The sequence below is a fragment of the Aspergillus saccharolyticus genome (assembly GCF_003184585.1).
Source record: "Aspergillus saccharolyticus JOP 1030-1 unplaced genomic scaffold BP01scaffold_8, whole genome shotgun sequence".
In the NCBI taxonomy this organism is placed as follows: Eukaryota; Fungi; Ascomycota; class Eurotiomycetes; order Eurotiales; family Aspergillaceae; genus Aspergillus; species Aspergillus saccharolyticus.
In genome coordinates, this window is record NW_020290618.1 from 280,889 (window position 1) to 293,979 (window position 13,091).

The 13,091-nt window shown below is 53.8% G+C and overlaps 6 protein-coding genes across 6 annotated transcripts; 3 read left to right on the forward strand and 3 right to left on the reverse strand.

Moving 5' to 3' along the window:
* Positions 1-110: 110 nt before the first annotated feature.
* BP01DRAFT_414546 (CRAL-TRIO domain-containing protein) lies at positions 111-1,768 on the forward strand (the record flags this gene model as incomplete). The annotated part of the gene is made up of 4 exons (XM_025579065.1): positions 111-1,003; positions 1,074-1,115; positions 1,177-1,276; positions 1,329-1,768. The coding sequence occupies exons 1-4, from the start codon at positions 287-289 to the stop codon at positions 1,766-1,768; spliced, it is 1,299 nt and encodes a 432-aa protein (XP_025433101.1). The 5' UTR covers positions 111-286.
* A 743-nt stretch (positions 1,769-2,511) lies between these two features.
* BP01DRAFT_354914 (FAD-binding oxidoreductase) lies at positions 2,512-4,436 on the forward strand. The gene is made up of 2 exons (XM_025574562.1): positions 2,512-3,008; positions 3,096-4,436. Exons 1-2 carry the CDS (start codon positions 2,702-2,704, stop codon positions 4,262-4,264), a joined length of 1,476 nt encoding a protein of 491 aa, XP_025433102.1. The 5' UTR covers positions 2,512-2,701; the 3' UTR covers positions 4,265-4,436.
* Positions 4,437-4,814: 378 nt separating this feature from the next.
* BP01DRAFT_411174 (uncharacterized protein) lies at positions 4,815-6,135 on the reverse strand (the record flags this gene model as incomplete). Its single annotated transcript, XM_025578909.1, has 1 exon — positions 4,815-6,135. The coding sequence occupies exon 1, from the start codon at positions 5,967-5,969 to the stop codon at positions 4,815-4,817; it is 1,155 nt and encodes a 384-aa protein (XP_025433103.1). The 5' UTR covers positions 5,970-6,135.
* A 469-nt stretch (positions 6,136-6,604) lies between these two features.
* BP01DRAFT_380967 (uncharacterized protein) lies at positions 6,605-7,144 on the reverse strand (the record flags this gene model as incomplete). The annotated part of the gene is made up of 1 exon (XM_025577266.1): positions 6,605-7,144. One exon carries the CDS (start codon positions 7,142-7,144, stop codon positions 6,605-6,607), a length of 540 nt encoding a protein of 179 aa, XP_025433104.1.
* Positions 7,145-7,792: 648 nt separating this feature from the next.
* Positions 7,793-10,232, reverse strand: BP01DRAFT_411178 (putative C6 finger domain protein; the record flags this gene model as incomplete). The annotated part of the gene is made up of 8 exons (XM_025578910.1): positions 7,793-8,384; positions 8,433-8,698; positions 8,745-8,795; positions 8,846-8,884; positions 8,930-9,467; positions 9,513-9,716; positions 9,854-10,054; positions 10,135-10,232. 8 exons carry the CDS (start codon positions 10,230-10,232, stop codon positions 7,793-7,795), a joined length of 1,989 nt encoding a protein of 662 aa, XP_025433105.1.
* Positions 10,233-11,910: 1,678 nt separating this feature from the next.
* Positions 11,911-12,634, forward strand: BP01DRAFT_411180 (uncharacterized protein; the record flags this gene model as incomplete). The annotated part of the gene is made up of 3 exons (XM_025578911.1): positions 11,911-12,180; positions 12,215-12,400; positions 12,522-12,634. The coding sequence occupies exons 1-3, from the start codon at positions 11,964-11,966 to the stop codon at positions 12,632-12,634; spliced, it is 516 nt and encodes a 171-aa protein (XP_025433106.1). The 5' UTR covers positions 11,911-11,963.
* Positions 12,635-13,091: the final 457 nt, after the last annotated feature.

Here is a 13,091-nt window from a genome sequence, read left to right on the forward strand (position 1 = left end):
TAGAACCTTGCATTGTACAATACTTGTAGCTGCTGAGTAGGTCGGAGTATTTAATATGGAATTTGACGGGGAAGCTACACACCGCTAGACGGTTGGACAAATTTATGTATATTGCTAGCTGCTAAAATAGATACCTACTAGTAGCTCCCCCACAGAGGAGGCCGGCTCGGCTAGTGCCGTCCCTGGGATCAGGCCCGGTCGATCGGGACGGTCCTCCATTTCATCTCCAAAGAAAATCCCCTCCCACTTGAACATCAACCGTTCCTCCTGCTCATCCTCCCCCACCATGCCTTCTCCCAGCTCCTCTCCCCAACCACAAACCGGCTACATCACCAACCTCACTCCCGACCAGACCATTAAACTCCGCCAAACGTGGAGCATCCTTCTCCATCTTATCACCCATCACAATGACATCACCATCACCAGCACCACCGCCACAACAGCGACCGCGCTGACCTCCGCCCTCGAAACCCACCACCTCCCTCCCCTCGAAACCTTCCAACCGATCCTTGACACTCTTTCCCGCTATCCGCTTCCCTCCCTCCGAGCCGGCCTCTTCAGCCTCACCAAACACGACTCCCCAGACACTCTCCTCCTCCGCTTCTTGCGCGCCCGCAAGTGGTCGGTCGCGGCCGCGACCGCCATGCTCCTGCGCGCCATCCACTTCCGCATCACCTCCGACGTGGACGCGCAGATCCTCGCCACCACCGAGCTGGACGCGCTATATGAAACCACTCTCCAGCCGCCCACCACGCCCACCATCCCAGGCGCCATCGGTGCGAACGCTGTGCAATCGACCGCGACAGACAGCCAAGCTTTCCTGGATCAGATGCGCATGGGCAAGGCCTACGTGCATGGGACAGACCGCGAGGGCCGACCGCTGTTGATCGTACGGGTGCGGCTGCATCAGCCTGGTCAGCAGAGCGAGGCGGTTATCACTCGGTATATTCTGCACATGATCGAGACGGTGCGGCTGGTCCTGGTGGATCCGGTGGAGACGGCTGTATGTTCTCACATTCTCTTTTGGTAGGGTTATACAGGGAGTGGGTGCTTACGGATTTGGTTGTATGTAGACGGTCTTGTTCGACATGACAGGGTTCTCGGTGGCAAATATGGTGAGTCTGCTCCCTTATCTGGCAATGGGGAAGGGGACGAGTGAGTTGATGATTGCGTTAGGAATATCCGCCCGTGAGATTTATTATCGATTGCTTTCAGGAGAATTATCCGGAGTATTTGGGGGCAATGCTAATCCATAACGCCCCGTGGATCTTTTCTGGTAGGTTTGCCTCGTGGTCGGCCGTGGTGAGGTAGGCTAATGCGGGTCACAGGAGTCTGGAAAATCGTCAAATCATGGATGGACCCCGTTATCGTCTCCAAGGTCCACTTCACCAGGAGCACGGCCGATCTGGAGCAGTTCATTTCTCCAAATAAGATTCCCAAAGAGATTGGTGGCCCCGAGACCTGGGACTACGAGTACGTGGAGCCTGTGGCAGGCGAGAACGAGCGCATGACCGAGACGGCGACGCGCGACCGGTTACTGGCCGAGCGTGAGGAGCTGGTCGGGGCCGTGCTGCAGTCGACGGCAGAGTGGCTAGAGGCGGCGGATCCGCAGACATTGGCGGTGCAGCGGACGGAGGCTATCGAGGCTTTGCGACGGCAGTATTGGGTTCTGGATCCGTACGTCAGAGGTCGGACTTGTTTGGACCGCACGGGGGTCATTCGGGAGGGGGGCAAGATAGTCTTTGATCCCGGAATGGATCATCTTTAGGCTGTGGGGGTGGGGAGATGTAGCATGTGCTTGTTGCATTTGCTTATTTTTATAGATTTCCGTGGCATGGCAGCCTAGAAGCGGTCATCGGCCGTGTTGTGCAACTAGGTCGTTCCCTGTTCAGACACCGGATGACACCGGCAGAATTGTCTGTTCCATGGGTCTGTCGATTTCATTATCAATCTAGCACGTGATGGGCTTTGGTCGATTACTCCCATGATCATCCCAGATGTGATGGACGATAGCCAGTGGGAGTGTACCGGTAATGCCAAGTCCAGGGCATCTCAAGAGATGGTCGCGCGAGGAATCTCCATTCGGCACAGACCCTGTCTTGAGGTTCCGAGTCCTCCGAATTCGCTGGGTCAGGCCAGACAGGTCCGATTATACGGGCTGCACATGGCAACGTGCATGCGCCCAAGGCAACCTCTTGAGTACAACGTATTCTCTAAGAAGCCGAACTCGACGGACGACACAGTCGGCGAGTTCCACCTTGTAGCTATCTAGAATCCCTCGTTCCAGCATTTTTCTACTCCTCGGACGTCCAATGGGACTCCGTAACTGTGGTTGTGCCCTTCTGCTCCCATCGAGTGAGTGGGATTGTGGATCCCTGAGTTCAATAGATCGCCAGGCACGGCGCATCCTAATTTGCGCGCCCCGCCGATCGCCCGTAAAGCGACAAATCAGACGCCTATATTAGGGTTTACAGACCCAATCGATTCAGTCTAGTGAGTTCCCGAGTCTCTGCTGACGTCCCGAAGAAGCAACAATCGATCAGCCGAGTGACACATTTTTCTGGGACTATTGGTATTTCGAACACACAGCGTCAATATTTATTTACCTCCCCGCCCCCCTCCTACCGGCACATCCCGCTCTGGAATGTGAGCTTCAGGTCAATCGCATCGCGCCCGTCAACAAACACGGCCAACCTCCACCATGGGTTCACTATCTGCCCTCATGGTCTGCCTTTTGTGCCTGCTCGGCCTCGGCGCGGCCGCCACCACCAGCCTGAAAAGCTGCATTCTGTCTGCCGTCGACAACGACAGTACCCTTGCCGCCTTCCAGGGCGACCTCCTGTACCAGACGCTCGCCGTGAAGGTGTACAACCTCAACTACCCCATCACCCCTGCCGCGGTGACCTTCCCAACCTCCAGCGCCCAGGTGTCGCAGGTTGTGCAATGCGCCAGCCAGCTGGGCTACAAAGTGCAAGCCAAGAGCGGGGGACATAGTTATGCCAACTACGGTAGGCCTATTCCTTTCCCTTCCCCCCGTCCCAATTTGCCTTCAGGCTTGCTTGCGAGTGAGTAACTAACTAAGTGGTTGCTGAAAGGATTGGGCGGCACCAACGGCGCCATCGTCGTCGACCTCCAAAACATGAAATCTTTTAGCTACGACGCGACCACGCAACGCGCCACCGTCGGCGCGGGGATGCTCAACGGCGAGCTGGACACGTACCTGCAAGCGGCCAGCAACCGGGCGGTTGCGCACGGCACGTCGCCGCAGATCGGCATCGGCGGGCACGCGACCATCGGTGGGCTGGGCCCGACCGCGCGACAGTGGGGGATGGAGCTGGACCACGTGCTGGAGGCGGAGGTGGTGCTGGCCAACGGGAGCATCGTGCGAACCTCGGACACGCTCATGCCCGACTTGTTCTTTGCCATCAAAGGCGCCGGGGCGAGTTTCGGCGTGGTGACGGAGTTCGTCCTGCGGACCGAGGCGGCCCCGACCGAGGCGGTGCAGTATACCTACACGTTCAACCTGCTGGGGAGTGCGGCAGCGCGCGCGGAGCTGTTTAGCGAGTGGCAGCGGTTCATCACGCAGGAGGATCTGACGCGCAAGCTGGCGAGCATTATCACGGTGCTGTCCGGCTCGGTGGTGATTTCGGGCACGTATTTCGGGTCCCAGGCCGAGTACGAGGCGCTGGGGCTGGCGCAGCGGTTCCCGGGCGCCGACGGGAACTCCTCCGCGATTGTGTTCACCGACTGGCTGGGGCTGGCGGCGCACTGGGCGGAGCAGAGTATTCTGGACCTCACGGGCGAGATCCCCGCCCACTTCTACTCCCGGTGTCTGGCGTTCCAGCAGGACACGCAGATCTCGGAGACGGGCGTGCAGCAGCTGTTCGAGTACCTGGATTCAGCCGACACGGGGGCGGTGATCTGGTTCGTGATTTTTGATCTCGAGGGCGGCGCGATCAATGATGTTGCGCAGGATGCCACCGGTTTTGCCCACAGGGATACTCTGTTTTGGATGCAGTCGTATGCGGTCACGCTGGGCCAGGTCTCGCAGACGACCTATGACTTCTTGGATGGTGTGAACGAGGTGATTCGGAATAATACTCCCGGGCTGGGCGATGGCGTGTATCCGGGCTACGTGGATCCCAGACTCGAAGATCCGAGACGGTCGTATTGGGGGAGTAATCTAGAGAGGTTGGGGAGGATCAAGACCGCGGTCGATCCGGGGGATGTGTTTCATAATCCGCAGGGAGTCTTGCCTGCTTAGCTTGAAGTTTCGTTGAGTGTGATGAGGATACACTCAACAGAATATTATAAAGTACAATATTTGGCTGGTTGGGTATGGGGACAAGGGGCATCCCCCGATGACCTCACAGATTGTATATCGGTGGTGTAGTTCGTGCGGCAGACATCAGAAAGGAGAATAGGGTGTCCCCGTGATTTGACAATCAACCCTCTTACAGGCTTGAAAGCAAAGATAGAAGCATCGATAATCTCCCCGGCAGACATCAAAACTACATATTTATTGGTAATGATGCATTAGGCGGGTCTTCCACAGACAGAGTTCATGTCTATCATGATACAGACGATGCCTGCAAGCATTTGTTTATAGTTATGGGAAAGGGAGCTCACTACGCCGTTTTTACGAGTTATTGGTAATTAAACAGGCATATCAATCGAACGTCAAATATCACCAGCTGAAGGCTGGAAAAGTTGCTGCTATCCAAATAATAAATTCATCCTAGAAACGCGGGGAACACGGCCTACCTGGGGCAGAAAGTCCGGCGGTGTCTTCAAGGCAGAAGCTCGCCACTTACCTAGCGGGCTTTGTGACTCAGGAGGTATTCATCATCATCATCATCCTCCAGTGTTCCCTCTTCCTCAGATTCTGAACTATCGTCCCAAATCCCCTTTTGTTTCAGGTCAGATTCCCGGATCTCGCCTTCTTGGAGGCCCGCAAGATACCCATCGGTGTTTTCAGCATCGGGCTCTTGCTGGATATCCGGTTCCTCTCTGGGAGTTTCAGGGACTTCTGTCTGCACAGGCGCAACCTGCGAATCATGGGGTTTGATATTTGAGATGATGGTTTCATCATCCTCAGGCTCTACCTTGACATAGGGTTCTCCTTCCCCGATGACTTCAGGAACCTCTACCTCTGTCTGCACAGACGCGGCCTGCAAATCACGCCCCTCAGCACCTCCGTCCACAAGTTCACCCTCAGCCGCTGGCCCGATATCCGGTTGTTCTTCTCTGGGGGTTTCAGGGACTCCTGTCGGCACAGGCGCGACCCGCGACTCGCCCCCTCCGGCACCCGAGCTCGCCGCCGTATCCTCCTCCACTTTCCCCCTAGGCTCATCATCGGTCAAGACAAGCTCTGGATGATTGTCAACAAGATGCAACCACGGCGTAGTCTTGGGAAGTATAAACTCCTCACAGATTTCGCACTTCATGCTATCGTTGTGCCTTGCCTTGAAATGCCTGTTCAGGACTTGCAGCGAGTCGTACGTCGCCCCGCACGGACGACGCCTCGCTTGTTTGTCCACCACCATCACCATGCAGGTGACCCTGCCGTTGGGCTTGGGTCGGTACTGGAACTGGCCTACATCACGGGATACTCCGTCCGGGGCCGGCACGACAACGTTGGGCGTGGGTCTCCATGGGCTGCTCCTCCTGCGTGTCGGTGAGGACGCGACGGGTGGAGGGGATGTTATCATCCAGGGCTTGGACCTAGATCTGGGCGTTCCGGGTGGCAGGGGCGAAATCGACATCATGTCAGTCGGTCTCCGGGGCGAAATCGACTCCGTGCCGGGGGGCGATCCAGCGGGTGTGATAGCCGGGGTGTCTGTGTCTGCAAGCGTAGTCGCGTTCGCCTCGACCTGCGGTGAGTTGGACTCGGGGGTTTGTGGAGTTGCTTGGGTCCTGGATGTGGGCCTGGACCCTGGGATTCTGGGTTGATGGGGGGAACCCGGCATCCTGTCAGTGGGGGGTTTTCAGAGGGTGTGTTTGCTGAGGCGTCTGTCTCTGCGATCGTAGAGGCGTTCGCTTCACCACGGTGATGGTAAGTATACAGCGTCTGGATGTCTGTTTACTTTTGGTGCTGTGTGGTTGTGATTGGTACTTTGTCGGGTCCAGATTGACCTATTTATACCGATGATCTCTGGAGAGATTGTCGGATAGAGGAACGGGAATTCACCTAAATTGCGGCAGCAGACGACGACGGTCCCCCTTGTTGGAGACGACCAAGGTAGCTCTTGCACTCGACTTATTCACTTTGACATGGAGAGGATATCTCCTGTGTCCATTGTCAAGCCTCCTATTCTGATGGAGAGGGAAAGGTACTTCTATTTCCTCTTTGTTAGCTCGGGCTACAGTAGATAATGGCACGTTCGATCCTTTTTTGACATGTATGGAAATCCTCATTGCCGAATTGCATATACTACACTACCAAGAAAAGAGAAAACTTCAATCCTCTTCAACAAAGGTAAAACACTCACGTTCCTCCGTGGTACCCGCGGCTAGCGATGTTCGACTCCCCCAACCATGGACCAAGGACCAACCTCATCCGAATTGAGTATCTATGCTACGCTTGGGTTGAAGTCCGCATCTGTCAAGCCCCTAGAACATCTCCACTCGCTCCATAAGCTAATAACTGAAACCCTTTCTCTTCGCAGCCCTCCTGCTCGTGGATATTCACTCCCCCCGGCTGCGATATCCCATGCTCTTTCTCCATATGCAACCCCCAGGAGAACCGTCCGTAGAAGCGGCGCCCACAGAACGGGCAAGGATCCGTCAGATTGTCGTGCAGTTTTTGGTGGTGTCGCGCCAGCGCGTTCATCGTCTCGAAGTGCCGTCCGCAGCGCTTGCCATCGGTGATCACGGTGCAGTAGATTCGGTCCCGCATGTGGCAGTAATTCGAAGGGGTGCGGTGCAATGCGTGGCCATCTGCTAGGTTGGTGGAAGCCGAGGTTGGGGAAAGCAGGACGGGCTCCGGAGTAGTGTAGGGGTTTAGCAGCTGCAGCTGCAGTTGTAGCTGGTGTTGGTGCTGGAGCTGGTGCTGGGTTTGGTCTGGCACTTGGTAGAGATAGCTCTGGTGCTCGTGAGGGCACTCGAGTTTCACTTCCGACTCAGTGACCGCTGGCTGCGTCATTGCTGGATGACTAGATATAGTGGTGGCTTTCTTCCGGTAAAGAATGGTAATGTAGACGGTAGCTTGCAGTGATGATGGTTTGTGGCTGTGGCTATTTAATTTGAGAACCCGGCAAAAGAGACGCTTTGATTATGCGTGATTCTGGAATTAAGAACGAAGCTAAAGATAGACTGCGATGTCCATTCACTGTTAAGAATTGTGATAGCGACAGATCCCTAGATTCACAACTGATAACTGTGAATAAGAGCTGTGTTATGAAGGTAGTTCCTCCATGGGTGAGGGGTTGCCCTCTCGAGACACACACTGGCTTAACTGGAGTGTTCCTGCGGGCCTGCTTGCTTAGCCCTTTCCGTTTTGGGCGTCAACAATGGGGCGCTTGGAGCTGGACCCGTGACTCTTCAGACCAGAAAGTGACTTACTTTCATCAAGATCTTCATTGAGTTCAATCGCCAATATTGCGTTGTGTTGCTGTAGAGGGAATCTTAGATCACACAGCCTTGAACATCATAGTCACGTCTCTATCTGGACACGATACCTCAGCGCAACCCCAAACACCCCCTTCGACATCACATGGGTCCGAAAATGATTGTCACTCCAACCAACCCATCGACAGCCCAATCTCATCTACTCATGACTCGTCAGCGAAGTTCATTGCAGAACAAAGAGAGAAGACCAACCTCTCATCCCCCCAACAGCCTCAAACGCAATCGCATAATTCCCCAGAACCTTCCACACCCCACGCAGACTATGCCGCAACTCCTCTACAAACCCGTCCAGCGACCTCCCACTGCCTCCTCCACCTCCCGCGTTGCTCGGGGCGCTGACACTCCCCCTCGCCTTCATCCCCAGCATCATCATCACATAGCTCGCCTGCATCGCGCAGCAAGCGAATGATGGCATCGTCCTGGGAATCTCGACTCGAGAGTGCCGTGAGAGATAAGGGGGTCGAGTGAGCGGGATCTCGTTGCTCGGGTTCGGATAGGGGAGGCTGTCGAGGAGGTTGGTGATGTTGAGAGCGGCATGGAGGCAGATCTTGGAGGAGGCGTGGCTGGAGAAGGGGAAGGCAATCCGAGTGTTTCGGGGTTGAGGTTGCGGTTGAGATTGCGCCATGGGGAGACTGCAGCAGGTGTGCGCAGATGTGTTTCTTGTCAGAGCGACCGTCGCATGGAGGTCGCAGTGACGGCGGCGGAAGATGGCCGCGTCTTGGAAAGCGCAGAAGCGGTGGGTTTTGATGCGGGCGCTGAAATCTGTTTAGCGCTGCTCGCCAAGGCTTTGACAGTGGTCCTACCTATGCAGTTTGATTTCGGCTATGTATCTTATGCTCTGCAAAGCTATTGTTTCTGGGGAATCGGTCGGGGTAGGTGGAAACCGGGGCAGTGAAGGTGAAGATGCCCGGCAGGGATGTAAGAGGTAGGTTATTTGACTGTCGAGGTCCATCATGCGCTTTGATATCCATGGGGCCTTGTACTGCGATCTCACAGTGAGGTTGAGGTCGTGGATGAAAGTCGTGGCCTCCAGTATGGTTTGTTGTGCTTCAATGAGGATTTTCCAGCCCTGCGCTGTCAGTATATCCCTATCGTCCGAGAGAGGGTTGACTTACCTTTGGATAGGGGGTCACAAATCTAGGATCATACAAGTTGATCACAGGAGGCTCCCGCTATCAGATACTGACATTCTAAGCTGAAGGCAAGCTATACGTACCATGCCGCTCACAATTGACCCTTGACAGACCGTCATATACTAATTCATCAGCTCGATCTCTTTGAATCAGCAGACGAAACCTACCGTCATCCACCACGCCCTCCGTCGCGCCTCCGCAAAGCCATCCTCTTCCATAGTCTCGTGTAATGACATACTCAGAGCCGCCGCCAACGCCTGCCCCGCCCGATTGCACATCTTCTGTACATTTCCTCGCTGTGCATACTCGTAGCTACTGAGCAATACCAACGCCAATACTGCTTCAAGTTCCACGGGCACCTTTACGTGGAACGGCTCCCGCGAACACCGCGCCACTCCCTCCGACAAGGCGCGCGACGGATCCGATGCTGAATCCAGCAGCTCCAGATCCGCCTCCACAGCTTCCAGAGCAGACTGCGCGTACGAGTGAGCCATCTCCCGTCGTAGCTTGACATAATCCGGTTTCGAGGGCTGCCGCACTTCCGGATGGGGTATCAGCGCTAGTATGGCACACACCGCGAGTGCTAGTGGGCTAGACGGTCGGTACGTTGACGGGCTGTAGGTGGGCTTGTTGCGCACAGGGAGTCGTTCAGGGGGAGGAAGAAGGGGACAGTACAGATGAATAAAGACGTAATATGCGTCCAACCTGTTCTGGTCAGCTCAAGTCCACCACATCTGGGGTCATGCTTACATATTTTCATTCGAGGCATACGTCTGCAGGAGATCTGGCTCGACAGCAACCTCTTCTGGTTCGGACGGTATCCGCACACTATCCTTCGCAAAGATCTCATCGAAGATCTGCTCAATCTCCGAAACCGAGCTCTCGATGCTCCGGAGTCCTGCACCAGGGGCGCCGAGGGTGAATAACTGGTCCAGCCAGACTGTTTCCGTTAGCCTTGCCATGCATACGACGCCCTTCAGCCACCTTGAAATAGAATCTACTCACCCTCATCCTCCTCCTGCGACAGCGATACTTGCGATGACGGCCCAGATCCAGACGCCGAGCCAGAGAAATCCATCCTCATTCCCAACCCCAACCCGTCCATCCCCGGCTCGTCATTCGATATCGAAGCTGACGACGTTTCCATCGACCCTGATACTGGTGTCAGTGCCCGCTTGCGCTTGCGGAGCCGAGGGCCCCCGCGCTTGCTGGCGACATAGCAGCACGCTGTCTCTCTTGCGACGCAATTTGCGCATCGTTCGAGTCCGTCGCATCGAATCCGGAGTGAACGACTGTTTTTGAATGGCTATCAGCGCAAATTCACTTCCTTTTGCCGATCGATTCAGAATAAACTGGAGGTTGGAAGTCATACCAAGCAAGGCAGGCCACTTTAACCGGCGGTTTGCTGAATTTCCGATGTCCAGGGCGGGTGGCGTCCGGTATCGTTTTCGGGGTTTCTACTTCCGCCATACTTTGTACTGTGGTGCGTTGTTCGTGATTCATGCGCCAGTTAGATGGATTATCTTTTGGACAGAGAAAACAAGGTTGAAGTGAGTTCATCTTGTTCAGCAACGAGATTGGGATATATTTTCCAGAATCCCCGATAAGAGCATGAAATCCCGCGCGAAAGTGCCAAATCCCGGAAGAATTTGGTGGTTCGGGCCCTGGCGCTAACGCCTCGAAACTCGGGGTTTGAAGTTGCCTGCCACAGGGGCCCACCAATCGATAGAACGGCGCAGAGAAGTTTCTGAGATTCATTCTCGGAATCTTTACCGAGATCATTGGTGGTTGATCGCATATTTTGCGGTGGTGATTGGTAATCCGAGGGCAATAGTGGGCCAAGGAGCAAATCCCGAGGAGATGGTACAGGCGGGAATTAAGTAGCCGGGTTGGGTAGATTCAGTATGGCTGTGAGGCTGTGTCACATATTGTGGTCATCACATTGAAACCGACTGGGTGGGCGCCCAGACGACTTATCCGGGAGAGATCTTCAAGTTCTTACTCGATGGCTTTGTACTGTACCTGGGACAAGAGTACAGGCTGGACCAGGGACAGGTCGGTGATTCACGGTAGACCAGCCAGTCAGTGCGTTTCTTGTGTCAAGCGTTGCTGAAACTCGGGATCTGCTGGAAGAATATCTCCAAAAAATAGACTTTTCTTAGTTCAGTAGTGTTGTGAGCACTATGGGGACACGACAAATGGGTCCAGAGCCTGGTTATGACGCAGCTTTCTTGGAGCGAGTATTCATTCTCAGCCCGCTTCGAAACCATCACTTCAGAATGACTAGCAGAGTGGCTGTAGTCAGCGGTCTCAATCTTGCGCAATGAGCCAAGCACACTGCTAATGATTTGAAAGGATATCTAGAGTAGATAATTCCGAGTGTCTTTCCGGTGTTTGTGTTCTTGCATTGGTGTCTTTGGCATTGTGCATCATGTGCTCGTGATGCTGACGTTAGCTGAGAATGTCTTTCGTCCACCTACCAACTGAGTGCAATTCATGAAGAACGGAAATTTGATTGGCTGGGTCTAAAACTATCCTTTGTGATGGCAACTGGAAGAGCTCTAGCCTTGTCCTTTTAAGTGACCTAGAATGAAGTAAATCGATCTCGATCATTGCGTGCCCCTTGATTCGAGGAGAGAAAATCCATTTCAACCATTTTTACCGATCAAATTAACTAACAGTTCGCTCAAACTTTGATACCTGAGCAGGTGCTGTATGCTGACCTATTAGTTAGTAGGTATCTTGCAAGCATAACCGTCCTCTTATGGACTTTCCCAGCTACGAATCTCTGCAAGAGCATCGGTGTGTGGGCATAGTAAAGGTGCTGCTATGTGACTGTTACTAACGGATTGGACAGTACATCACTACTGTTTCAATGCTTGCATCATTGTTTTGAAGCAAAGAGAACATGTTCAATTGTGTTTTCGAGAAGAAAGTGCACTGTACTGCACAGTATGTTGAGTAGTGCCACCGCCAACCATCGTCCACTAGGTAAATATATCTCAATTAGTATGTGTCATTGTCTCCAATGCCAAGAAACGGTAACCCCTCATTCTACTGCGCATGCCATCTCCCCGCATGGCACCTTCGACTTACTAGTACTAACTGTCCTCCATTATAGTAAATCTCCTCACTTCTTTCCTCTGATGTTCACATTAGCAGATACAACCATCAGCTAAGCCCAGAGCTAAGGACTTCGTCATGTCATCTCCAGACCCCATATCCGCTCCGCCCCACATCCAACACCTCACCGACCTCCACAAGAAGTCCCTCGAGCAAGAAGCCTCCATCTCCAAGAAAGGCAAGGCCCTGTCTGGAGACGTCCTCAACGACACTGAGAGCATCGAACAAGTTCCCTCGGCCGCCCCCCAAGAGGCATTCGACCGCCTCAACTATGGGCTCTGGCAACCCTTCATTTGTGAGCCCGTGACTGCACTCCTGGACACTTCCAGTGAGCAATGCGTGTATTGTCGCTTACTCTCTGCATTCACGGAGCGCATGGGTATTACCTGAGGCTAGACCGGATCGGGTGCGCGAGGGCGATGCTAAATGCAAGGGAAGCCCCACAAATAACCATATCAGATGTGCAGGAACGATCTCCACCATTTTTGGGACTGTCATCATCGGACAAAGAATAAGTATACCATACACTGTGGACAATGAGACCCGGATATAAGAACAAGCGCTTTCTATCTTAGATCGTACGTGCAACATTTTCAACTTGTATTTTAACTCAAAGGATACTGCCCTCTCGACAAGCAAGATGTCCCACGTGGAACTACGCGGCCGCGCAGGTCTACGGTAAGCTGTCGCTGTACTATGATAGTCGCACGCCCGAAGCTGGGGCACTCATGATCGGAGGAAGGAGGTGAAGGGGTCAGAGAATGTATAGGAAGACTCTTAGTTGGAAGTGCACACTGTTGTGGGACCTTCTGCAAGAATATATCACTCATCTCCATCGGTTCAGTAACTGGGTTTACAGTTGATCGTTCCTGCTTTGAACCGCGGAAAATATGGGGCGTCCGTTTCATGCCATTCCTGTTCCTTCAATCGTCGCTACTATGTATAGGAAGATTGTGCTTGATGCTTCATCTCCGTCCCTAACAATGTTCAAATGAATGAAAAGCGAGGCGATCGGGCGGGTTGTGCTTTTTTTTTTTTTTTTTTTTTTTTTTTTTTTTTTGGAGGGGGGGGGGGGGGGGGGGGGGGTGTCGCCCAAGGTAACTGCAACAATAGTCAGTCAATTGGGTGTCTTGTGTTTCAAAGGATATGTCGGAGGGGAGGGGGTGTTTTGGAGGAATCCGTTGACTTGGGAGGGTAAGCTTTTTT

What these genes read in the sequence shown, in the direction of transcription:
- BP01DRAFT_354914 (XM_025574562.1), top strand. Translation starts at nt 2,702, where the DNA reads ATGGGTTCACTATCTGCCCTCATGGTCTGCCTTTTGTGCCTGCTCGGC. An exon ending in ACATAGTTATGCCAACTACG is followed by an intron (nt 3,009 to 3,095) that starts GTAGGCCTATTC and finishes GGTTGCTGAAAG; the next exon opens with GATTGGGCGGCACCAACGGC.